A 26,662-nucleotide genomic window follows, 5' to 3' on the forward strand; every position below is an offset into this window, starting at 1 on the left:
GGGTCTCTCCAAGGAAAGTGCTGTATCTCTGATCACAGACATTTGTTTTTGAAAATGTTTGCTAATAGCAGTTCAAATCATCTATCCTGACCCAAGGAAAGTATAAACTCTTTAATATAGCCAAAACCCAACCAGGTAAAATTCATCTTGGGTAAGAAAAATGCGTGAATTTTCAGCATTATTCTATATAGCTGCTCAAAACTTTTAAATTACAAATAAAATGTACAGTGAATTGAAATGACCCATTCTATTAGACAGGCCTCAACGTGTCTGGTGAATAAATAAAGTTTGAATCTTGAGGGGACAACGCCATGGTATAGCAGGCTAAGCCTCCACCTGTGGCAGCGCATCCCAGATGGATGCCAGTTCATATTCCAGCTACTTCCCTTCAGATCCCGCTCACCGCTTACAGCCTGAAAAAGCAGAGGCTGGCTCAAGCCCTGGGCCCTGCATCCATGTGGGATAACCGGAAGAAGTTCCTGGCTTCAGATGGGGTAAGCTCTAACTGTTGTGGCCATTTGGGGAGTAAATTGGTAGATGGAAGACCTCTCTCTGCCTTTCCTTCTCTCTGTAACTCTTTCAAATAAAAATAAATCTGAAAAAAAATTGTTTCTGGAGCACATCAGAAGCTCAGGTGAAAGCATGATAAATATCCTACGTGTGTACGCCTAGTGTTTGGTGTATGAACCAGGACTTGTATGGAAAACACAACAAATACGAATTCACAAAAACTAACCCAGTCAAGGAACTCCAAATGAAGAATCCATACATAAAATGTAAATATTAGCATTAATTCGAGACGGTTATAAACAAGAAGGTTACAAGAAAATCTTAATCCAGCTAACCAGTATTTGCTCATTGATTTCTCCCAATGTGTCTCAAAGCTTAAAGATGCAGCTGGTGTCTTAGACTCCTTTCCAACAATTATTCAGATCTTCTTAACCAATATTTGCTCTAGGTTATAGTATTACTCACTGTGAAAGCCAGGAATCCCAGATTCCTCAGTGTACACAATGCTTTCAAGCAAAAAAAGATGATGGTAACAATTTGACTGGCATGGTTAGACTCACAGCAATCTTAGATGCCAAAGTTCTAAGGCTTTCTGTCTGCTTTGTCCCTGCTTTCTACCACTTCCAGCATTCCAAAAGAATACAACTGTACTTAGTTCTTTTAGCAATATTCGGTATCAACATAGGGGAGCCAAAGCTACCAAGTTAGTCTTCAAAGGAACTGGTTATCTGTCACTGTGTATATTCAAAGCAAACAAATAGCACAAATCTGCCTTCACTGAAGACCCTTCTTAAGAAAATGCAGAGAGTTGGGACAGGGATACAGCATCCAAAACCAACAGCCGACCCACGTCTGACCAGGGGACTTAGTAGACCAGAGTCCCAACTGAGAAACTTCCCAGTGAAGTGGAATGTAGAGCTGACACAGGCGATTTAATTAGATGAAGGTTTAGGCAATTCAAAATACACATACATACACACACACACACACGAACATTTCATTCTCATGCCTGTTCATTCAAAAACGCTAATATTCCACATTGAAAACCTACTGGACTTTATTTCCACTTTTGGCAAAGAGGGTGGGACTCAAACTACTTGTCTGCCCTAGTGGGATGAATCCAATGGGAATCTTACTGAAGGTAGCCTGGGGAGAAAAAAGAGGAGAGTTGTATTGGTATGGTCAGAAAACAAGTTGTCACACAGCTGCACAGGTGTGCCCAGCAGTGGTTAGGGTTAGGGTTAGGCACCTGCCTTCCCTCTCCCTTCTCACATCACTACACCAGGCATCAAATGACAGTAGCTGAGCAGTTTCTTAAATCTGCAGTTAATTCAGAAAAAAAGGGACTTAAAATTTGCAAGAAATATTTCAGCACTAAGAGTAATTGTTTGGGGCCCGGCGCCATGGCCTAGTGGCTAGAGTCCTCGCCTTGAACGTGCCGGGATCCCATATGGGCACTGGTTCTAAACCAGGCGGCCTCGCTTCCCATCCAGCTCCCTGCCTGTGGCCTGGGAAAGCAGTAGAGAATGGCCCTAAGCTTTGGGACCCTGCACCCACGTGGGAGACCCGAAGAGGCTCTGGGCTCCTGGCTTCAGATCGGCACAGCACCAGCTGTTGTGGCCACCTGGGGAGTGAATCAACGGACAGAGATCTTCTCTCTCGTACTCTCTGTGTATCTGACTTACCAATAAAAAATTAAATAAATCTAAAAAAAAATTCAAGTAGAAATGTCTACCATTTGTACAATGACCAACGACAGGTAAAAGTGCTTCACAAGCTATTTCAAGTATCAATGAGGCAGAGAATTAGCAAATTCATGTAACAGAAGGTAATGGCGTAACAGCTAATTAAATGCCACAAATTCAATAGGTTCATCGAGACCAGCCTGAGCAAAATCCAGCATTATCAAAGGGACTTGAGAAGGTTCTTTTCTGCTACTTGTAATATTTAAAACTGTTGTAGGAAAGTACATGGAACTATACACATATCAGGTGCCCACAATCCACATTTCACAGATACGATTTACCATTTTGCTTCAGATATTTTTCAGAATAAAATGCTAACAAATATCACCGGAGTTTGTCACTAGGCCTGTATTCCCTTTCTCTTCCCAGGAGAAACCACAACCCGAGACTTGTGCAATTGCACTTATGTCATCCCTCCTTGGCTACATATTGAGGCATCCCTCAACAATACGAAGCATTGTTTTCTGAATTCCAAAACTCTATAGAGATGGGAAATTGGAAAGCTGCCTTTTCCATTGTTTGGAGATTTAACTCTGGAGGCATCTGCAGATAGATTTCATTTATTGTAACTGTTGCACAGCTTCCACCATCTATTATGAAGGAATTTTTGAAGAAAAAATTCCACAGAAAACTTAGTATTTTAAACTTTGATAAAAGCTACTGGCCATCCTGGATTACCAAGACAGAACAGCCTTCCATAGGCTAATGGAAACATTTTATAACAAAGGCAGCTGTGCTTCCTGGCTAAAATCCAAGAAAGTCCAATTTGCGCCTGCTTTAAAATGTAACATGGTGGTGGGGTGGAGTGGTTCAAGGTAAAAGGAGAAAAGCAGTAAAAAGAGCAAAAAAGGAAAAGGCAAAACACAATCACTGTTTCTCTACAGCTCACCTCATCTGCTCTTCGAAGAAGTCCAGTCACAACCTACAAATGGTACAAAACAAAAAAGTTATAGCATTAGATTTACTGTTTAAAGATCATAAATTTAGTCCTGTTTTCTTCCTACAAACTATGTTATAAGCTGTATCGAGGGAGTGGATGGTTAGCCTCAGGGTCAAGATGTTTGCATTTCATCTCAGAGTCACAGGGTTCAACTGCGGGTTCCAGATCCTGGCTCCAGTTTTTTTGCTGATGCAGACCCGGGGAAGCAGGGGGGTAAAGGTTCAGGTATTTGGGTTCCTAGCACCAACAGGAGAGAGCTGCTCTGTGTTCTAGGCTCTCAGCATTGACCTGGCCCAGACACCCCAGCCATGCAAGTGAGTGGGCAGTGAAACAGCAGACGGCACTCTCTTTCTAAAAGTCAATGCATATTTTTACACTGCTGCGATTTTAATAAACATGAAGCTACTTCAAAAAGCCCATGGACAATAGAATTTAGTTCATCCTGCAGAATTTGAAATCCATGCATTTGTAGCATATTTTAAAAGTTCTCATGAAAACTGCTTTTTGTGAAGAAACTATACAGATTTCAAGTTTCTTTTATGCCAAAATAAAGTTATCTTTTAATTCTGTTTCCTACAAACTTTCTGAAGTATATTCACACATAAATCGGAATATTTCTTTAAGAACATTTTATAAAGTAAAACTTAGTGCAAATCTCCCTTCGTCTTCTACTGCTTCACTGAATTTCAAGATGAAATGGGGATGTCGAGTGATCCGTTTCATTCTTCTTTGGCATGCTATCAGTATTGTTCACACTTCATTAAAAAGCCATAAAAACAATTACAAGATCATTAACACAGCTTTTTTTTAAAAGGGAGTCTACTAAGGCTCACATAATTGCTAAGTCAAATTTAGGACAGTGTTCTATCTGCTGTTAGCTTCTGATTTCTGAACTCCAAAGAAACCACCAAATGGAGATTCACGGCCATCAGAATTAGGTACGGATGTGAACCGTGGAACACAGCATCGGCCAAGATCCCCCGCACTGGCTCCTCGGGGGCTTCCAAAACACAGCTCAGCTGCTGTGAGGAACAAGAGGACCCCTGCAAGATGACAGGCTCTGTGGTCCTCAGTGAAAGAAAGCAGCAGCAAGCACAGGCCATTACTAGTGAAGTTTTTTTTAATCGTGACATATGAAAAAGCTGTAAGTATTTATGGGGTACACCATGACATCTCATCACATGTACAAACTGTCTCACTGCATGTACAAATATGTTTTCAGGCGTTTGATATTTCTTGATAAACTTTTTAAAAAAAATCAACTGCAGGTTCACAGCAAAACAGGGAGGAAGATAAGTTGGCTTTCCTAGTCCCCTTGCTCCGCACACAGCTATTTTCCTATCCCTGCGTCTCCACTAGACGGGTACACTGCTATAACTGATGAACCTCCGCCCACACACTGTCTCTCAAACTCGACAGTTTACACTAAGTTTCACTCCGTGTCCATGGGTTTTGACACATGTACAATATCATCTCATACTGACTATATTCACTGCCCTAAAAATCCTGTGTACCCTGCCTATCGAAAGCCTCCCCCAACTTCTGGCAAAACCACTGATGTTTTATGGTCTCCATTGAATCATCTTTTCCATATATCAAAAAAATTGGAATGACACTCTAACAGACTTTTCAATTAGCCTCTCCCAATCACTTAAAAATATGCATTTTAATTTCCCCATGTTGTTTCAAGGCTTGATATTTATTTCAACTGTTGAATAATATTTAATTTTTTCAATACAACACATTATTTATGTACCTATTAAAGGAAATCTTGGTTGCTTCCAAGTTTTGGCAATTATGACCCAATCTGTCATAAACAGCCACATACTGGATTGTGTGTGGATAGAAGCCTTCCAAGCCTCTCAGTAAACATCAAGGAATGTCTTTCTAGATCACATGGTAAAAGTGTGTCTGGTTCAACATACTTTTGTTCAACACACTTTCTGCCACCATTTTGCATCCCTGCCAGCAATGAAGCCATGATGCTTCATATCCTTCCAGGATACTATACGTTCAGTGTTTTGGATTTGGGCCATCCTGATAGCTGTGTAGAGTTATTTCTTCAAAGCTAATATTCAAACAAAGGAAGATACACACACCTGCATATATATACACCTTGTCCCACTAATGCAGCATGAAGAGATGACATCATGTGATAGAAATGTGAGAATGGACAAATGCATTTTCTTGAAAAAAATTTATTTTATAATAAATATTCTTAATAATTAAAACTATGATTCTATTATAAGCTAGGCTTCTTATGAATCTTCAAGATAAAACAACCTTATTTCCCCACCATCATTTTGTCTGTTCAGCTTTATTAAATTTAAATTTGATCAACACAAAAATACTTCCTGTACTGCACAACTTATAAAAGCAATAAAGGTATGTGAAAAATTTCATGTTACACTAAATTCAGAGAGCAACAATCCTGAGAATGAAGGGAATATTTTTCTTAGCCATAACTATCCTCATTGCTATAATACTTAATTTCCATTTTTCTCACCTCCAAAATGCTTCAAAGAGAAAATCAGTCATACCTCCTGCAGGGTCCCATCCCCTCCGGCAACAATAATCACATCTGTGCTTTCCATCAGTTCCAGAAGCTTCTTGGCTTGTCCCTCATAATCTGTCTGAAATACAGAGGAAACTCTTGATGAACTCATCATTCACGGGTCACAGGGCCAAAGGTGAAAACCTACGGGAAAGCCTACCTAAAATCTTCAAGTTTTACATCACTACCTTTTGAAGTTTTATCTAATCGATCAATATGAAAAAGCTATCATCTCATTATGTGTAGTGTTTACTGTCTTAAGAGCTGAGAGAGAACCTCAGAAACCATGCAAGTACCTTACTCTGAAAGTGCAACCTAACAATCAGTTAGCGAGCTTTTCAAAGGGCTCCTTGCCAGTCCAGGGCCCATTCCATCACATCATTCACCCATTGCTTTCCATTTGAGGCAGGAAGTCAAGTGTATATGCAAATAAGGAGAAGCAGATGTAATGAAAAAGCCCAGATCTGGGATCCCAAGAGACCTAGATTAAATCTCCCCTCTGCTTTTAAGCTGCATGGCCTTAAACTCTCTGGATCTTCATTTTCTTAATTATGTACATTGGAGAAAGAGGTAATTATACCTTCCTTATCCTACTGTTAGAAAGCAGCATGGGAAGCAACTAGTAGGGAGGTGTTCCTAATTGTTACTAAACAAAAGGAAATGATTTTGGTTTGCCCTTATTGTACATAAAGCTAAAGGCTGAGTAAACTAGTCATAACACACTAAGTCATATCATTTTGATTGGATAGCATTCCATCATAGACACACAGACTAAAATGAAGCACTATGTTACCTCTATATACACAGACACTCTGTATACATAGCTCTAAAACCAAACCCTCAATTTGAACAGGCATGATGCAACCAATTCTAAAATAGGAAGCACTTCGCTAAACAAACTAATAGGTAAAAATTATATAGATTTCAGGCAGGCTAAAGCATCAGAGGTATAATAAAATAAAAGATATATAAGTAGATAGATAGTCCCTTGTTCCTGGCACAGAGCTAAAACCTGTTTGTTTTTTGTTTTTTTTTTTTTTTTTTTGAGCAATGAAAGTCCCTCTTATTCATGACAAGCCAATGTCAACCACACTTGCGTTTGTGTCAACAAGTTGGTTTTTGTGAGTCCCTAGATGGTCTCAAGGTTTGGGCTAGGGACCAGAAAGGTCAGCAGAGTGGTTAGAGCTTCTAATCCCAGCCCAAAGAGAGGAGCGAGGGGCTTGCAATGATTCCACTCACTCACCTGTCACCAGGGGTTTCCCCCATCACAGCTACTTACATTAACAAGGTCTCCATGAACCCTTAAACCATAGCAGCCTGGGAGCCTCCAGGCTGGTGAGCAGCACACCCAGCTGCTGAGAGGCCAGCGCAGCCACAGCATGTGGCAGCTCTCTGCAGGGCCACTACCCCCCACCTTCCAATACTGTTCTGAATGAAGGGTGTGCTCCTTAATCATCAAGCAGTAAGCTTGACTCAGTCTAACAAACTTACACACACGAGCGGAAGAGCGACTATGGCTGGTCAGAAGCACGTCTGTTGTGACAGTGATGCAAGGAGCTGGTGTCAGAAAAACGAACCAGCCCACTGGTGAGAGAAAACCCTGCAGCTCCTAGGTCAGCAGGTCAACATGAATGAGTTACAGCTAACAAGAGCAGAATGGAGTCCCCGAAAACATCACTAACTGTAGGATGAATAGTTCTACTTTTATTCTAAAATTGAAAAGACTGGTTTTAAAAGCTGCATGTTTGCAAATACTATGTACCTTCCCCCGCCCCCCCACAGCAGCAGCAGAGAACGCTCTCAGGTTTCACCGAGGTCTAGGAGAATTTCATCCTTGATTTTAAAACATCTTTTAAAATTTCTTTTTGTGTCAATACACATAATATTTAAGTCTTGTATAAAATTGACAAGTATCAAAGTGGGAAAAATTAAAAACACATGGGTTGCAAAAAATACATGGGTCACATGACAATAAGGGCTGTGCAGCTTAACAGAAATGTTCCCTCTGCTAGATATAAAAAATGGCACTGCACTTACACAGAAAAAATACTTATTTATTAAAAATAGTTAATATTTCAGGTAAGATAGTCTTGTGGCAGAAAGGTAAGATTAATGCTAAAACTAACTAAAGGTTAAGATTTGGATCAAATTCAAGAAAGAGGACAATCTGAAACTTCAGTATATCTAATAACATTCTCAAAATATAAAAAGCAAAATGTATACAACACTGAGAAAAACAAATATATGGAGTGAGTGATTTCTAATCTCCTGTGTATACCTATACACATAATTAAAACTCGACGAAAGTGGCACTTTGAGGTCATCTCTGCAACCCATGCAATTTCTTGGTTTTTTCACCTTTTATCTTCATCTCACAAATTCTGATGTGAAATTCCTCAACAGTGATAATCACTTACCAGAGAGAAAAAGCATTGCATATTTGTGCAAAAAAAATTTTTTTAAGGTTTGTATTTTCACAAAAAGTATTCTTCCATAAAAAAGTGTTATTTTCATCTGCTTGAAAGGTGGAGTGAAAGAGAAAGACAGGGAGAGAGAGAGAGAGAGAGAGAGAGAGAGAGAGAGAGAATCTTCCACGTATCGGTTCACTTCCTGCATGCCTGCAGTAGCTAGGATGACGTCAGGATCCCAGAATTCTGTTTCTGCACGGGTGGCAGTGGCCCAGACACCTGAGCCGTACCTGCTGTCTCCCAGGATACAAGAGCAGGAAGGAGGAGTGGGAGCTGAGCTGCTCGGACCTGAATCGGCACTCCGATGTGTGAGGCAGCTGTCCCAGACGCAGCTTAACCCACTCTGCCACAACACCCACCCCAGGAAAAGAACTCTTAGACTTGTGACTACTTTCATTTTCCACAAGAAATAGCATAACTTGTCTCAGACGAATTGTATCAGATTCTCTATGCCTCATCCAGTCCTATCCTGCAAAGTATAAGCTGACAGTGTTGTTAAAAAAAAAAAAAACTGGGACAGACACTGTGGCACAACAACGTAAGTCACGGCTTGCAATGCCAGCATTCAATACGGGCACCAGTTCAAGCTCTGCTGCCTCATTTCCAGTCCAGCTCCCTGTTAATGTGCCTGGGAAAGCAGCACAGGACGGCCCAAGTGCTTGGCCCCTATACCCACATGGAAGTCCGGAAGCAGCTCCTGGCTCTGGCCTGGGGTAAGCCTGGCTGCTGCAGCCATTTAGGGAGTGCATCAGAGGATGGAAGGCCTCTCTCTCCCCTTCTAACTGTGCCTTCCAAATAAATAAAAATTGATCTTTTTAAAAAAGGCAAAAGCAAAACTACTTTTATTAATTATCATAATGGACACATTTCTTTTTCTGCTGCCTTAAGAAGCGATTTCTGTTGGAAGAGAAGAGGGCATGTTTCAGCAAGCGGCAGCTTGGGCAAAGTCAACAGTTCCCAGCCGTTCTCACCTTAACGACAGTCACATCCATGCCAGACAAATGTAAAATCGGGGCGGCATTTTTTTCAAAGAGAGTCCTGGCTTTGCTGCAGACAAACGACAAAGTAGAACTATTTCACCACATATTCTCAAGAGAATAAAAAGCCCAACCATCTTCTCCAGAGTACAGTAACTGTGCAGCATGCATTTCTTCTACGTCCACATACAGGAAGTTTAACAAGGAGTAATGAGTTACTATGGATAGAAAATTGCTGACTTCACTCTAGGGTTTCCGGAAATAACACCTGGTCTGTGGTGGAAGCTCTTACTGGTTTGGGATACTCAAGCTCCCACTCCTGTTTCCTAGAGCAAGAATGGGCACTGGACACGGTTCTACTCTGGCAACAAGGCAGCACTCACTGAAGTACTTACTGAGCATCTACCACGTGGCCAACCCACGTGGACCAAGTGCAGTCACAACATGCTAAAGTACTTGTCCTCACAGAATTCAGATTCTGATGGGAGAAGGGAAGTTACTCTCTATTCCCTTGGGCAATTGAATAAGATTAGAGTGAAGAAAACAGTTTTATTCAACTCTATCTCAGGAAATACCTTCTGAGGAAACACCATTTTTAACCATTTAAAATACTAGAGATGTCCACTCCTTGAGTTTTGAACTTGTAGTGAAATCCTTAGGCACAGAACAAAAATCTTTCTCATGGAAGCAGAATTTCTGCCATGAAAGCAGAAACTCAAATGCAGCAATCACACAGTTAGCAGCAGGTCTCAAACTCGTAGGTGCAGCCATGCCCTCCCTCCCTGTGTTCCAGCACTTCATACACACTTCTGCTGGCACCTTGCACACTATGTGGCAGTGAAGACACACAGGACCATCTTTAGAGCTCCTCCAGCAGCTCTGTAAGGGCAGAGAGCCAGCCTTACTCATTCTAAGTTCCCTAGGCCCCAGGATTACAGGGGGCATGCTCAGAGTACATTTTCTGAGAATGCGATGAGGTCCTGTACTGATGAGTGAAGAGTAAGGATCTGAGGAACAGGAAAGGACAGTAAACTGTGATGTCCTATTACAAGAGAATCTCCTGACAGTAAACTACTGTCCAGTTCAGGTCAGGATTCAAAACCACAGCCTATGGAGCAAGGAGCGCACAGGTCGGAGCAAGTCCTGTCCTGCACGCTCCACAGCCAGGCGCACAGTCTCAAAGTTGAAGAAGTGTTGGAACACAATTAACTGACCTGTCCTTGAGCCATTTTCTAGAAGCAAAACTCTCGGTAACTTACATTCTGTCACACCACAGTAAACAAAGTTGTAGTATTTCACATCAGCTTAAGATGAAAAGATTTAAAAGTTTTCCCCCCCACATCCCTATGATACCATAGATTTGGAAAATTTCTAAAATTAAAGTGAATCCTTTTTGTTCCTAATGTTTCCTCTAAAAGGTTAAGAACAAATGACCAATAAGATATCCAGTATTTCTACATAATTAAGGGCAAGACTGCACCAGGGCTAAATACAAGCTTCAAGTTCTAGCAGCCATTTCCAGGCTCTCAGACATGCCCCACAATTACTCCTTAATATATTATTTATTAATGCTAAACACAGTAACGTCCTTAAGCTCTTCTGTAGTTTTAAACCAGTACTACATAATGAAACAGCTCCACGATAAATTATAAATCATGTGTGAAGACAGAGCTGTGATGACAAAAAGAAAAAAAAAAAGCAAAATGGTTGAAGGTTTCTCAAACAAGGCTAGAGCTCTCGGAGCCAGACGCCTGGATGGATGCAGGCTTGAAGGGTCTACATCTCCAGAAAAGATGGCCCTCCCCTCAGTGACGGAATTCCAACCTGCCTGCCTGTCAGCGCATCATCATTTCAAAGTCCACCCTTGAAGATACAAACAGCTGTTTGTGAAAATCTATCAAGGCTACAGGAAAATCAGGGCTAATAACTTTTTTAATGTGGGCAGCTTAGATATAGAAAATATATATAGAAAATAACTTCCTGGAGCTATGTAAATGGTCATGTATTCAAACCAATTTCTTTATTAGGTCTTGAGTAACACAGTGTGTGTGTAACAGTCACATTAAAGCAGGCCAGCAGAGAGGGCTAAGGGCTTTCGGGGAGGATGGGAAAAGCAAACTGGAGAATGATCTGAACTCAGCTCAGGCTGGTGTAACAGCAGCAGCAGCGCCCTCTATGGAAGGTTTCCTAGCAAACAGAAACGAAGCTTAAGGCTTCCCAGGCACTGTCTCACTGAATACAAAAGGCACCTTCTCTAAGTTGTAATTCAGGGCATGTGCTAGCCAGGGGCTCCTCCAGTTTCACAGAACTAGTAAGCAGCCTGCCAGCCAGCCAGGACCAGGACCAGGACCAGGTCCCATTCTCCATCTTCTATCAAAAGGCATCACCGTGACTTAGTGATCTCGAGTATGCAAAACTGGCATTGAACAAGAACAGTCTTTGGCACTGTATGTCTTGGTGTGCTCAGAGCAGGGAAGGAAGCAGTTCAGACAGAGGTGGACACATGGGATTCAGTTAAGGAGCCCACTGAGGTCCTTTGTAGGTGAAATCTTGAAACAGAGAAGGAAAGCATGGGACAAGCATTTTTGTTAAGAGGTCAACGTCACAGTGCTGAGGCTGGAGTCCTTGCTCTGCTCCAGACTGTTAACCTGCCTGCCGAGAGATCAGACGATGGTTCGCGTAGCTCTGTGCCACGCACATAGGAGACTCAGGGTGACCTGTGGGCACCTGGCCCCAGCCGGCCCAGGTAAGCTGCTGCAGGCATCTGGGACAATACAGCAGCAGACAGATCTGCCTCCCTGTTTCCCTCTACCTTTCAAACAAATGAAATTAATAACAAAAACAAACAAAACAGGGAGTGATTTGTCCTCATTATTTGTGAATCCCCACTCATTGTCTCCCCAAAAATGTCTAGGGAGGCTGACTTCAGAGTCCTGTTTTCTGCCTCAGACAACATGAATCCTATCACTTTTCACTCTGACCCCAACCATTCACTATGCTGTTACTGATCAAGTCATTTGATTTAGATCTAACGGTTGTGGTGCAGTCTTCACCTGCCATATCAGAGTGCAAGTTCAAGCTCAGCTGCTTCACTTCAGATCCAGCTCCTTGCTAATGAGAATGGGAAGGCACAAGATGGCCTGCCCCAGTCCTCGCACCCCCGCATCCCTGGGGGAAATCCAGATAAACAAAGCCTTTGGACTGCTGGTTGTATAGATTTTTAGGACATCCAAGCTCAATAGCCCTTACCTAAAATGCTGACCCAGTTCCAATTTAACAGTTATTTGGATTTTCTTATTCCTTACAGGTATTCACCCTGTAACACATGGTAATGATAATGAACTACTTATTCACTGGTGCGTGTATTATACCTTATTATTTTAGACGGTACTCCTCCTGCTCACTGCAGGAAGTCTCAGGCAGGTGCTTCAGAAGTTGTTCAAAACAAAGGACAACATGATCACAGACGACAGCCCTCCACTGCCCCTGAGGACTTTGCAATGGGACAAGCAGCAGAAGACAGCAATGCGGGTACAGCCAACCCCCGGCAGACCTAAGCTAGTACGTTTCTGTTTCACTGTCAAGTTTGAAAAACTAAGAGTTATCATAAAAGAGTGAAAAAAATCTTACAAAGGGAAAAAATTACAGTAAGCTGTAATGATTATCAAAGACACATTTGCGCCTACTTCCTAGAGCTTAAGTACGCACTGCTTATGAAGCCCACAGGAGGACAGCGCCTTCTGCCTTCACCACTGACGCACGCACGGTGACTTCCAGCTCTGTTCGCAGGAAGTGTACTAGACAGACACCCTTCTTCATCTTTATTATACCACATTTCTAAAAGTCTTCATTTCAGAGGCAGACAAAAAAATAACAGTAAACATTGCTATCTGCTGGCCCACTCTCCAAACGCCAGCTACGCACAGGGCTCGTCTAACGTTGAGGCCGAGAGCAGGAATTCAATCCAGTTCTCCCGTGCAGATGCCGGGCTGCTGAAGGCATCACGGTGTCCTCAGGGGCTGCACAGCAGGAAGCTGGCATCAGGGGCCGGAGGCGGACACACAACCTCAGCGTGGCCACGTGGTACTCAGGTCAGGCATCCTCACCAGCCTGCCCTGACACTATATTCTTTTTCTTTTTCTGTGTTTAGACACACAAATACACCTACACTTAGAACTGTCAGTAGCTACTTTAGTAACACACTAACACAGGGGTGGAAAGGCTACATCATACAGCCTGGGTGTGTAATAAGCTGTACTGTGTAAGTTTGTGTAAATCAATGAAATCTCACAAAACGAATACCGACACGAAATGTACAGCAACAATGCATCTCAGAACGTCCTGGCTGCTAAGTACTGCATAACTGACCCTCAGAAAAGCCCAAATGAACTGCTGTGAACATTCACACTTTTTTATTCTTCCTCAACTTGCATCTTTCAAAAATAAATTTTAAGTGATTTCTTTGAAAGGCATCAGGTCTCGTATTCACCTTTTCAACTAAATGACAGTTGTCATCTAATATGGCAAACAATGTTTTGTGCCTATGGTATGCATTTCCGTAACAGACTTTGAATTTCTACCTGCCCACCGTGCTTCTCCCTCTTGCAGCACTGTATGTGGTACCAACACGAACCCACCATTATCTGCCAGTATCCTAGCTATTCTTCAAACCTTAGTGCCCAGGGTTCCTTCCCAAACTGCCGTGTGACCAACAAGGGTACAACTCGGTCAACCTAAGTCCTGCACCATGGGCCATTTCCTCAGTCAGGAAGAGTGTTCTTCTCCAGGACCTGCCTCATGGTCAAATCCTTCTGGAAACATCCATCTGCCCTCCACAATGCTCTTGGCTATGTTTGAACATCTTGTCAACAGAAACGGACTGACGATTTTTGCCATAGAGCAGAGCAGTTGCTCCCTGGGGGATTATTAATTCTAGAACAATTATTAAACTTCAACTAGCCAACTGAGCTAACCACCCATTAGCTTTGGTTATTTCTTATTATGTGCTATTTCTACATTACAGATGAATCTTAGTGCTAGGAAAATATTGAAGCTACTCCTTCCAAACCTGTATAGCCTAATTAGCTGTTTGACATTCTGTCTTTCCCACCCCCGCCCAGAAAAGCCAGCTCTCTCTCTCTCTCTCTCACACACACACACACTGAACTACCCTTTGCAAGCTGCAGGGTTGAGAAAGACGGTTGCCTTCTTCACTTGTGCGTTGGAAGGAATGAGTTGATTGCCAAAAACCTGAAAAAAAAAAAAAAAAAAGCTTTCCATGAACATCCTTAATTCAGAGATCACATATTCCAAAAATAATTTACTTCCATAGAATCTACTCGAAGACAAAATCTTTCATGATCACAGATTCTGTTGTTGAAAGTGGTTGTTTTAATCAAAGTATACCATTATTTCACAACATTAAGCTCAATTTTGTATTGGCACAAAGACCTTGCTTCTCTAACTGGAGCTAACTTCTCTAAGATAGGTTAGTTCTTTTGGTTTTGTTATGTTTTGTTTTTATAAACAAAAGCAGTGAGGCCACAGGCTGTCAGGAGGAGTTTAATCCATGTGTCTTTAGCTTCCCAAGTGTAATCTTTTTGCTCAATTTATAATTATAGCTTGTTCATAAGAACTATCTGCTACCAATTCCTCTTTATATCTTTGCACACAGGAGAATCGAACCTGATACTCTATCTGCCTAATCTTCTAGACAACCTTGAATGCGGAGCAGCAAGCACAGGGAACCGCACATTTACACACATATCCTTAGTTCTCCAACCCTGGGGGCATTAATTAATCTCCTTTTTAGATTACAACGCTAAGATTGGAAAAGTTCAGATATTGAGCATCAGTTAATAAATGACAATCCAGGAATTTTTTTTTTACGAAACTCCAAAACTCGGTCTCCTATTGTCTTGGCTCCAGGCAGCAGATAAAGGATGAGGCGGAGGACTGGGCGCGAGGGCTGAGAACCGGGACAGAGCAGAGCAGCTGCCACTCAGTTTGTCCTGGAGAACGCAGTCAACGAAAAGAATGAGAGCAAAAGCACCAGAAAGGGCAAAGGTCACAGTCAGTCCTGAATGGAGGGGCAGGTCTGAACCAAGGCAGTAAGATTCAAAATTCCAGCGAGATAGGAGGAAAAGTTACATAAAAACTTTTTTAAAGCAAATAATTCATGAAATCTATCACTTCCCTGACGTTCCATTAGAGATTCTCAATACCAATTATTTCTTGCTTTTAAAAAAAAATGCTTCTGGGCCCTGGTGCAATAGCGTAGTGGTTAAAGTCCTCACCTTGTACGCGCCGCAATCCCATATGGGCGGCAGTTCTAGTCCCGGCAGCCTCACTTCCCATCCAGCTCCCTGCTTGTGGCCTGGGAAAGCAGTTGAGGATGGCCCAAAGCCTTGGGACACTGCACCCATGTGGGAGTGAAGAGCTCCTGGTTCCTGGCTTTGGATTAGCTCAACTCCAGCCGTTGCGGCCACTTAGGGAGTAAACCATTGGACAGAAGATCTTCCTCTGTCTCTCCTCCTCTCTGTATATCCACCTTTCCAATAAAAATAAATAAATCTTTAAAAAAAAATGCTTCTGGGGCCAGAGTTGTAGCACAGTGAGTTAAGATATCACCTGCGATGCCATCATCCTACCTGCACAGGTTTGAATCCCAGCTCTTCCCGTCTGATCCAGCTCCGTGCTAACGGGTCTCAGAGGGCAATGACAGATGGCCCAAACACTTGTGCCCTTACACCCTTCCGGAGGCCAGCTCAGAGCCCCTAGCTCCTCACCGTGGCCTGGCCCAGCCCTGCTGTTGTACCATTAGGGGAGTGAATCAGCAGATGGAAGATCTCCATCTTCATCTCCCCCTGACTCTCAAATAAATAAACCTACAAACAACCTTTTCTTTCAGAACATTTCAGAGGTGTACACCACTTCTATGCTTAAGAAAAAAAGTTGTTGGTACATTGTCATTTCTGTTTTCAGCCTTATGAACCTAGCCTTAGCATTTTGCCAACAAATGACCCAATACCATAATTTGCTCTTTTCTTATTCATACTATTACTTGAATGTGGCTGGAAATCATTTAATTAACCAGGCTCTCCAGCCTTCCAGACCTCAGATCCACATGGCTGGATCATTCTCCCAGCCTCCAGAATTGTTACATCTCAAGTCTCAGCCTCACAGAAGGTTCAGGAGTTAACGAGACAACGCTGAATGGAGTTTGAGGTTAAAATAGAAACCATTCTTTCTTGGGAACCAAGCCTGTAAGCAGCACGGCACAGAGAAAGGTAACCGGAGGAAACTAGAAGGCTGGACCCATTTCCTTGTGTCAATCGAGCCGCTGAACACAAACAGGGGAATGCAGGAAGAAGTCGGCGATGGAGAACAGGGAGTAACTGGCGGGACCGAGGTTCTAGAACAGCAGCAGCAGGTGGCATCGAAAGCAGAACCAGAGGCATTAACCCGCACCAGGAAGAGGAGGACACTCCCAGCCCATAGATCCCGCTTCAAACAGAGACACAAAAGTTCTTCTCCCAAGACGAACTTTTGTTGCTAATGGCCAGCTTAGGGCAGGGACCACTCCGAAGCTATGATTTAAATTTATTTGGATTGAGTTCTGAAACAACTTAGAATCATATAACACAGTTAAGCTAAATAAAATTCTTATAAACAAGATTTAGAAGAGGTAATCACTAAAAAGGTGGATCTACAGATAGCATCCACTTGTCATTTCTTTCAGAAGCAAGCATGAGACTTGCAACCCACTTCTATTAAATGCTTCATCCCTTTGGCATTTCTTACTTTCATGTTTCTTTTCTTGTACGTCTGACATCATAAGCTTAAATGATACATAGCAAAACAGTAACTGAGTCACCGACCTATATCCCCAAGGTAGAACGCACAGACTTGAAGGCAGAAGCAAAATTATGGCTATTGAAATTAGAATTTATAACTATAAATAATACTCCCAGATAAGTATTTATGAAAACCTCATGGAACTAGGAAAATAGTACACAGGAAAACTCAGCTGCACTGAAGAGATGGAATTTAAAAATATAAGTCAACCTTTTTAAGAGGATTTGACTTTCAGCAATAACACCTGCTCTGAACTGATATCCCTGGAGGCTATCTGGATCAGGGATGAATCAGGATTTAGTCAGATCTTCAAGGGCACGTACAGAAACAAATTCCCAGAGCGTCAATCAGTGCAGTTCCATGTTCTTGGGAATGATCCAGAAGCAAGCACTTCTAAAGGTGGGCGTCAGAACTGCTCTTCAGTAGATGGGTAACTTCCTTCTACTCAAGAACTGGCTCTCAGCCCGACTCGTCCCTTGACGGTGAGGAAGAAGAGCCAAACCACACCGACCCCACACTGCGCAGGTCCCCTGGACACGCCCGTGTGTCCTGCAAGGTGGAGATAAGGTGAGCTTTAATTTTTATCACAGGAATGGCATTACCTGAGCTTCTTGACAGGCCGCTCTCCTTAGCAGATTGTCACTATCAAAATAAACAAAGGGGAAGGCACATTAGCTCAACAGATTAAGATCCAAACACAACACACACTTCTACTGCTAAATGCCCAAGTGCGAGCCTCTTAGGAACCTGATAACAAACCATGGATGCGTTTGAAAACTAGGCTCCCTGTATACAATTTTAAGTTGAATACAGATATCTCCATATTAGAGTTGGTAGAATAATGTCCCTTCTCCTAAAACATCCACCTTCTAAACACAAGAACTTGAAGATACGTTACTTTTCTTGGCAACAGTGATTTTGAAGCTATGATTAAACTTAGGATCTTGAGATGGGGAGACCATATTGCATCATATGGATGGGCCCAATCTAGCCACAAGAGTTCTAAAGCAGGGCAGCCTGCCAAACTATGACCAGGGACACAGAAAACTTGTCAGGAAAACACAACCTTGATGGCTTTTAATATGGGAGAAGGCCAAGCAACAAGCAGCTCAGTCAGCTCAAGAAACTGGGCAGGCCAGGGAATGGACTGCCCCCTAGCGCCTGCAAAAGGCACAGCCGGGCCAATGTGTCCATGTGGTACTCTTAACCCAGAGAACGTTAAGAACGTAACATGCTTCATCAAATTCTTAAGTCTGTAGGAATCTGCTGAAACAATGATAAATTCACACTCTCACGTCCCTCTCACTTTTTCTTAACCAGTAGAGATGACCTGCCAGAAATTAATTTGATGTTGACTTCCTTTGTATGTAAGTCCCTTGTATTCTTTTATCAAACACTCAATTATGTAATACACAGATCATTTTGTCAAGAGGCAAAGTTCTGCCTTTCAAAAATGAAAACATTTCGTCATAATGTGATAGCCTATTTAACATAACAGTTTCCAAAATAGGTTTAAACCACAGAAAACTTTAAATGATGCTGACTGCCTAATAACTGCTACATGCACTCATAATTTAAACCTGGTTAACCTTAAGAAACCAATACCCAGAAAAGATGACCAATAACTAACTTGGCAGGAAAACTTTGAAAGGGAAAAAAAGCTGTAATATTCTCTTCATGTTTGTAATGCTAAAGACCTTGAATAACTGAAATTATTGCAGAATTCAAAGTTTATTTTTGGTATTTAAATTTGAATGGGAATAAATAAAAATAAGCAGTCTGTAGCTTTTGCCTTCGCTGCAGTGGAAGGCTGCTCACGGAACTGCCTCTTCCCTAGCCAAACTATGGAACAAGCTGAAACTTCACTCGGCAATCCATCACCTTCGACAAGAACCCACCTCCCAAAGAGAAGTTCCAATGCTGCAAGTCTAAACGCTAAGAATAAGCTTCCATTACATTATAAGCCAGTAGCTCAAAATTCATGTCATTTGGTACAGATTTTAGGGGAAAAAAATCAATGCCTGGTGAAGTTTGGTCCTCAAGCAGGCCCTTGCAACCAGGCCCAGTCACACGTGCTGGTGAGACGCTGCTCTGCTTCTGTCCAGATGCCAAAGGGACTTGTGGAACCTTCTCTCACCCTCCACCTAAAACACATGAATGTTTCCGCTCCTGTGTTCCTCGTCCCACCTCCACATCCCTCATCAGTGAATCATTCTCACAGCAGCAGCAAAACAATGTACATGAGATGGGGTAAATCCAGGTGAAAACTCGGCAAATATTTTAAAAATGATGAACACCAATAACCCCTTATAGTTTATGTGACACTTCACATTTATTACCTACTATATAGTAAGAAGGTAAAATACTGAGTCGCTGACTCCAGGCTCCTGAGTGGGCAGTTTCTGTGCTGATCTCTACAGAACACCCCTCCCGGCTTCCCATCAACGTGATGTGATCCTCCAGCCAGTTGCGCAATGTTTTGCTTTTGCTGTTTTGTAGTAGGAAGATGACTTTGTGGTTCTAGTTCTCTATACTGCAGACTCATCCTGTGATGTTTTTTCTGCACAGGCCCACAATGATTGTACAGAAATGCCTCTATATTCTTGTCCATCTCATTTTTCCCATCATGCTCCTCTGCTTCTACAAGGGACAGACGCCCAAAGACATCAAGCTCCTCTAAGTCATCACCACATCCTATATGCCCTTGCTCATTTCAACTACACCAATTCCCACGGATCTGGCTGAAAAAGAGAACAGTACAGGAACGCAGCAGCACCTTGGGCCATTTTCCCCCTAAACTCTGCTGCTAGAAGTAATTTTGATGGGTAACTTCTCACTACATAAATCAAAGATCTCAGTCTCTTAACCTTAATACCAGTTGATTTAGCAGAATGCTTTTCACAATCAAAAGATTGTTGTAATTCTCTGAACTTAATACGTTGTTAACGCTAACTGTAAAAAAGAAAATGTACCAACTTGAATACTACAGAAGAAAACCACATAAACATACTTCAGTATCAAAAACAGTTGCAATTATCTTGATGTTACTCTTTGAACTTAGCTGTTCCTAAAAATCAAACACATCCTCAAAGACAAAAAAGATGTCTCCAATTGAGATGCTCTGATGGTCCATTGGTAGCTCAGAAAACTGTTCTAAGAAATAAAACCCCAAAATGTTTCAGTAATGACAGCAGTGTTGGAATTTAAAGCAATTTGAAATCAACAGAGCAGAAACTACTGTGTACCACATACAAAGGAAGTTGTTTCCTAAGCTTTTACTAAGGCAGGTGTTACTATGCAATATGACATATCCAGAAACAAGGAAGCTGAGGTTCAGCAGCACAGCAGCTTGTCTAAGAGCATGGTGGTAGTCAACCTTCGAGCTGAACTCAGGTCTACGGCGATCTAACCCCAACCAAGTAACGTCTTCAACACTAGCGCTCAACTTTAGACCCCACCAAGTGAACAAATTTGCATTCAGAGGTGTATTTCACAGATTAAATTTATAAACTGCTTCCTAGTCTCATCAACTTTGACAACATACATTTACATGATTTTTTTAAAAAGCTGAGGTAAGTAAGCTCCCCAAAATAGAACAAACCCAATTAAGTGTCAAGTACAATACAATGATCAGAATTGAATAGCACCCTGGAACAGGTTAGGATCAAGTGGCAAATGGCAGCTCTCGGCAAGTACTGGTGGCAGAGTTAAGGACTGCTTCTTGGTAAGTGCCATGCCACACACTCTGCCAGGTAGCTAGGAGATGCTGTTGAACAACCCTAAGATTCCCTGTCCTCATGGAGTTCCTAGCTCGAAAGGAAAAAGATGGTTAACACGCAGCCACCATGCAACGTGACTTGTATGTGCTTCAAAAGGGACACATGACAAGGGTATCTAACCTAACTCTGAGGGAATTAGATTCTTTACAGAAAGTGAGACAGTCTTGAGGGAGTGGACGGACAGCAGTTCCAGTGCGTGGGCCACCACTTACTGCTTCCTAGCACGCATGTCACCAGGTAACTGGGATTGGGAGCAGAGGAGAACTGGTACCTAGCCGCTTTCATGTGTCTCAACCACTCCACCAAAAGTCTGCCCAGATTTGATCATTTTATTCCTCTCTTTAGAAACAGGTCGAATGTAAGTCTTTTGCCCTTAAACCATTCACAAAATTGCTTGTATTATCTTGGCTCCTGTGTTATAAACTACTGGAAATCATAGATAATTCACCATTTTCTCTTCCACATCCACAGCACTGACTCCACTCCTCTAAAGAGATGCTACTCAAATACTTGTTTAATAAATAAGTGGCAAATGTTTGAACAGCAGAGATTAGCTAACAATGCTCAGACAGGCAAACCTTGTCCTACACAAAACCTGAAGGTTTTTTTTTTTTTTTTTTTTTTTTTTAAGTATTTGGCATTCTTGAGACATCAGCTGAGCAGGTTCTTCAGTGTGATTACCATCAGGTGACAAGGGTAGGACTCACAGTGCAGGACAAGGTGAAACATCTCAAATCAGATTATGGGAATGTCATCGGGTCCAGAGAATCCTAGGGTGTGTGTCATGTGCATGCACACTCACGTATAGAAATGGAACCAGGGCACGCTAAGCTAGCTATTGGACACCTTCTTTTCGGTACAATAGGATGTGCCACAAGAACTGTTCCAACAGCTAATGCATTCTGCATCTGCACATTAGAAAGTTCGACCATTAACTGGTGAGAAGTCCAAATGTGAACCACAGACTGCTGCAAGACAAAACGTACGGTATGTAAATTCCAACCCTGTACTTTCTCATTCTACGAACTGTCTCCTAAGAACTGAAGCTAAACACAATATTAAAAAGATGCTACAAAATGTATTCATATTTAAAAGGTTCCTGCATAACTGCTCACAACTAAAATGTGGGGGTTTTTTTGACAAAGAAGCAGAAGCCGCTGGATAATAGGAAAAAAAATTCTGCTGATGTCACTCTGTTTGAGGCTTTAAAAGAATACCAACTTAGCTGCTATTTCAGAAAATAGAAGGCTCTCAATTTATTCCAAGCCATAAATGTTTTATTTATTACTTTAGGACTGCAAAGTAAGATAAGTTATTTCAGTAACAACGTTACACTGAGAGAAAAATTATACTGATATATCCCATGTCCCAAAAAGGATATTTTCCACTACAGTTTAGGAGCAAATTGTGTTAGCAGTTTCTACCACCAGTTTTTCTCCCTTGGAACATGCAAATGTAGCTTTTACTTTACACAAAACAAATTTCAGGTTTAGACGTTGATAACCACCATGTCAATTTATCCAATGATTCGCTTCCTAATCATTATGTCCGTGGAACAGGGACGGAGAAGAGATGGAATCCAAGAGAACACGGCAGCAAAGCTGAGAAGGAACTCGAGAGGCATGTGCTGGTGCAGAGGGAGAGAACCATTTCCTTCCCTCCTTGTACCAACCTGCTCCCAACATGGCCTCGGCAACGAGAAGACAGTGGTCATCTCTGCCTGGAAGAAATACATCCAGCCATGCAGGAGGAAATGCAGCCTTGGGAAGGATGCTCGATCTCTGAGGCCCAAAGAATATCCACTTGCATAGAGGACATAGGTGGTATAATCAGAACAAGGAAATGTTGAAAACGTTAATGTTTTAGAGGATTTGGGGACTTTGGGATCAACCTCCCCCACTCTGTACTACCAGCTACTCAAGAAATGTCTATCTTTTGTTCTCTCCCAAGCATGACACAATAAAGTTCCCCTATGTCATGAAAGTATTACACATGCCTGCTGTAACCCCGAGAGTGCAGAAGAGAAAACAAGGCAACACTAGAGTAATCAGTGGCATTAAGATCCCATCATCCATGCTGCTGACAGAGAAGTCAAGCAAAACAAAAATCGACCATCAACTCTGTGCATAGCATGGACTCCTAGACTAGAAAGAAGCATATCAAATTTGCCTTTGAGAACCATGCAGTCATGTGATATCTTGGAACAGATTTTGGTTCAAATCATAGTAAACAAAGCAAGCCTTAACGTGCTTTGTTTTGTTTTTAACATAAAGCAAATATAAAGGGTTTTCCAAAGAAAGTAATTGCTAAAATGAAGAGAAAAGGTAGGCAGGAAGTCAAGTTCACAGCTAAAATAAGTCAGCACTGAAATTGATAGTTACTGTGAGGGTTGAGGAATGAACATGACAACCTCATGTCTCAGTGTCAATCCTTCCCAGAAGGCCCTAATCCCATTTAACACATAGGATTCACGATTCCCCCTAGAGATGTGGAAACGCCCACGATTTGACCATAGCTTTACTTTCAGGTCAACAAGCTCCATTTTTGCTGTGTTAATTTATTTGTCACCATATAAAAAGTCCTACATTAACAACACAGTATGTAAAATGGTTTTGTCAAAGTTATTTAAGTCCACGTTCTGTCTGCTGGAAACCTGAATTTCTATGGTCTACTCCAATGTTTGCAATCTATTCCTGCAACCACCCTTATCCCCGTCACCCAACAGCCCATTAGAAACAAAGGTCACTCAAGCAATGGTTCTACCTTAGGCAAAGAAACACACATAGCACATGTGTAGTTCCAATCTCAAATCCCTAAGCCCCAAGTGACTGGGGCATGTTCATTTAAGCAGAACACTCTCACCTCCTTCAAGTACATCAAAATAACCAACTAATCCAGCCTCTGAAAACTTCCCAGACTCATTATTTGTCAATCAGAAGTTTTATTTTTAAGATTTACTTATTTGAAAGGTAGAATGATAGAGACAGATCTTCCATCAATTGGTTCTCTCCCCAAATAGCCACAATGAACGGGGGCTGGGACAGGCCAAATCCAAGAGTCAGGATCTGCAGCCGTGTTCTCTCACATGAGAGGCTAAAGCATAAGCAGCTGGTTATCATCAGTGGCTTTGCTAGGCACATGTTGAAGCAGCTGAGGCAGAAAAGCTGGAACTCCAACCAGCACTGTGATACAGGAAGCCAACACTGCAAACATCCACTGTACCACAACGCAGCCTCAAGGGTTTAGCACTAATATTTTGTCTTCCGATTCTTAACATGGCAAGTTATCCCCTCAATGCAGCTTTTTATCTGTTTTCTACAGACATTACCGAGTGACACATAGTTAAAGCACTTTCCACTTTCGTAGCATCACCAGCGAGTGCCACCATGCAGTCCCCTTGACTCACCTCCACCACTGCAGTGACTACCATCCTCTTTCCAGCAAGTGATGTTAGGAAAAAGCCAACTAAATCTAACTCCATTCTTTATTCATGAATCCAGAACACTGGTTCTGCCCTCCACGGAAAGGCCTTACTTCCACCAGGAGCTGAAGACCACTGAGCAGATCCTGGCCTTCCCTGCTCATTAGGGCCTCACTTCAGCAACACTCTAGGCACAAGCTACCATTTGGGAACATTTTAAGTAGTTTTCACATCTCAGATCTTCTCCACACAATGTGTTCCACCTCCAGTTCAGGATAGGAAATCACCTAACAAAAACTGGCATTCCCTGAAGGGTGCTCCCACACCAGTGGGCTCGTCATTTTGACTTGTTCCATGAGTCACACAACTTCTCACAACCCAAGGTTCTTTAGTTTACATACTCTGTCTGCTGACAGAGAAATGTGGTGGAAAATGCCTCTTAACATGTGTAATTAGCCCATTTCCACCCTTTATTCTAGCCCCGGGCTTTCAATCTCTGTTCCTATCTTACCATTCTAAGGGTCACAGGGGCCAAAGTTAGCTAGCTAGGTTTTGCAAACACCAGCGAACAAAAGCTGTGTTTCTGAGCGTCTGCTGTGTTTATGCTCAAGGCCAAATAGGACCACTATCAGGTCAAGTTTGGGCTTTCTTCCAGCAGCTCCCCTAATTCTCCTCAACACTGCACTGACATTGCTTCTGTAGTTCATTTACTTCTTCCACCTTGTTTTCCACCCTTCACTTCTATCCTACATTCCAAAGTCAACCTCCGAACCAGGTACTGTTCTTCCACATACTATGTGTCACTATTGTGCTAGACCACCAGCACACTGTGAACTTCATTAAGGTCACAGGGTTAATTCAGGAGCAAAATATAAACCAGACAGACATCTACTGGCTTCACGCCCATGTTCATGTATTATCCACACTACCACAATCTCACATTCCCCCAGGTGTTTTCCATTCTACCACCGCCACACTGGTGTGGATCTTCAACACCTGTCACGGAAAACTAAGGAAATGTCCTCAGCTTTGACGTTTTCCTTTCAAATGTATCCTAAACATTGACACTGGATTAAATTCCTTGCGTGCCACTTTGTGGCATTCTCCTCCCCTTAAAGATCCTGACTACAGGTGGGCATTTGGGACACCCTTGTCACAGCGCATGCATGTAAGGCCAGCTTCTCTCAATTCCCCTTCCCTGATAACGAGTGCCCTGGGAGATAGCAGGGGAGGCCTTGCCACCCACCCGGGAGACCTGGGTAAGTTCCCACGTTAGTCTCAGCTGGGCCCGGGTACTGTGGGCACGCAGGCAGTAAACCAGTCCAGAGGAGACTGTTGTGTCTTTCCGCCTTTCAAACAAAAACTCATCACTGATCCGTTATCACCCTATGGAAGCCTTCCACGTGGTTACTCCCAGCAGAGGAAATCACACAGCTCTAAAATCAAGTCAGTTCTCGGTCAGTCTCTGAACATCTACTGTGCATTTGCAATCTCCACCTGTGCTCACTCATGAATACCACCTAGTACTCCGCCCCACTCACTCCACGGCCCAAACGACGTCTCTGTCCTGACGCTTCCCCTGAAGAGGTGGGAATGGCCAAAAGAAGAGCTTTCACCGTACCAGCCACTGTTCTGCAGGAGTCTGCAGGGCATCTGGGAGAGATGGCTGCCATCATCTCCTGCGTACCCAGAGAAGGAAAGCGCAGAACCTCAAGTCACTCACCCGGAGCAGAGTCCTGGGAAGTGACACGTGAAGATTCAAAGCCAGGCTCCAGTGCTCCCCTCCTCAGGGAATGAGCCTCCCAACATCTGAATGCACCAATCAGCCTTACCCCAAGCAGAGGCAGGACACTCAGACACTCCCAGGGCCTTCGGAAGTGACGGTCAGAAACCCAGCACACGTACGCAACTGTTCTGCTGAATAAATTGCACCACAATCTAACTACACCTTTAGTGACACTGCTTCTCAAACGCTAGTACACAGATAAGCCACTTGGACAAAGGGTTACAACACAGATTCTGACTCAGCAGCTTCAGGATTTCTAAGCAGCACCCAGGAGATCCCTCATGGCCAGACAGGCCTGGAATCCAACCAACAAGACACAGGAAGGACAGGGAACCAGTTAAACCACGGCAGCTGCTTACAGGAGTCAGGTGCGGAAACTTAGGGAGGTGCTCAAGCACAACCATGTTAATTAATTGTACAAAAGAAAAAGGAATAAAAAAACAGCCTATGATGAATACAATATCACACTTTTCTATGAAGCCAAGGTCACTATTTTTCTTTTCACTTCAGGCTCTTGTATGGCTCTACCCACAGCACCAAAAACTCTACTGGAACAGCCAGCCAATAAGAACTGTCTATATGACAAACACTTAGTTTCTATAAGGTACACATTAAGAGTCACAGG

The 26,662-nt window shown here is 42.6% G+C and overlaps 1 protein-coding gene across 1 annotated transcript in view; it reads right to left on the reverse strand.

Annotated features, from left to right (window-relative positions):
* The window catches only part of AGK (acylglycerol kinase), a 58,912-nt gene that overhangs the window by 22,241 nt on the left and 10,009 nt on the right, over nt 1-26,662 (reverse strand). The window contains exons 2-7 of the mRNA XM_058681400.1: nt 17,654-17,693; nt 14,365-14,444; nt 9,189-9,264; nt 5,736-5,828; nt 3,145-3,177; nt 1,562-1,656 (exon numbers count right to left, since the gene is read on the reverse strand). Of these exons, the coding sequence (XP_058537383.1) occupies nt 1,562-1,656; nt 3,145-3,177; nt 5,736-5,828; nt 9,189-9,264; nt 14,365-14,444; nt 17,654-17,693 (417 nt within the window). The remainder of the gene's footprint in view (nt 1-1,561; nt 1,657-3,144; nt 3,178-5,735; nt 5,829-9,188; nt 9,265-14,364; nt 14,445-17,653; nt 17,694-26,662) is intronic.

This window comes from Ochotona princeps, chromosome 25 (genome assembly GCF_030435755.1).
Source record: "Ochotona princeps isolate mOchPri1 chromosome 25, mOchPri1.hap1, whole genome shotgun sequence".
In the NCBI taxonomy this organism is placed as follows: domain Eukaryota; kingdom Metazoa; phylum Chordata; class Mammalia; order Lagomorpha; family Ochotonidae; genus Ochotona; species Ochotona princeps.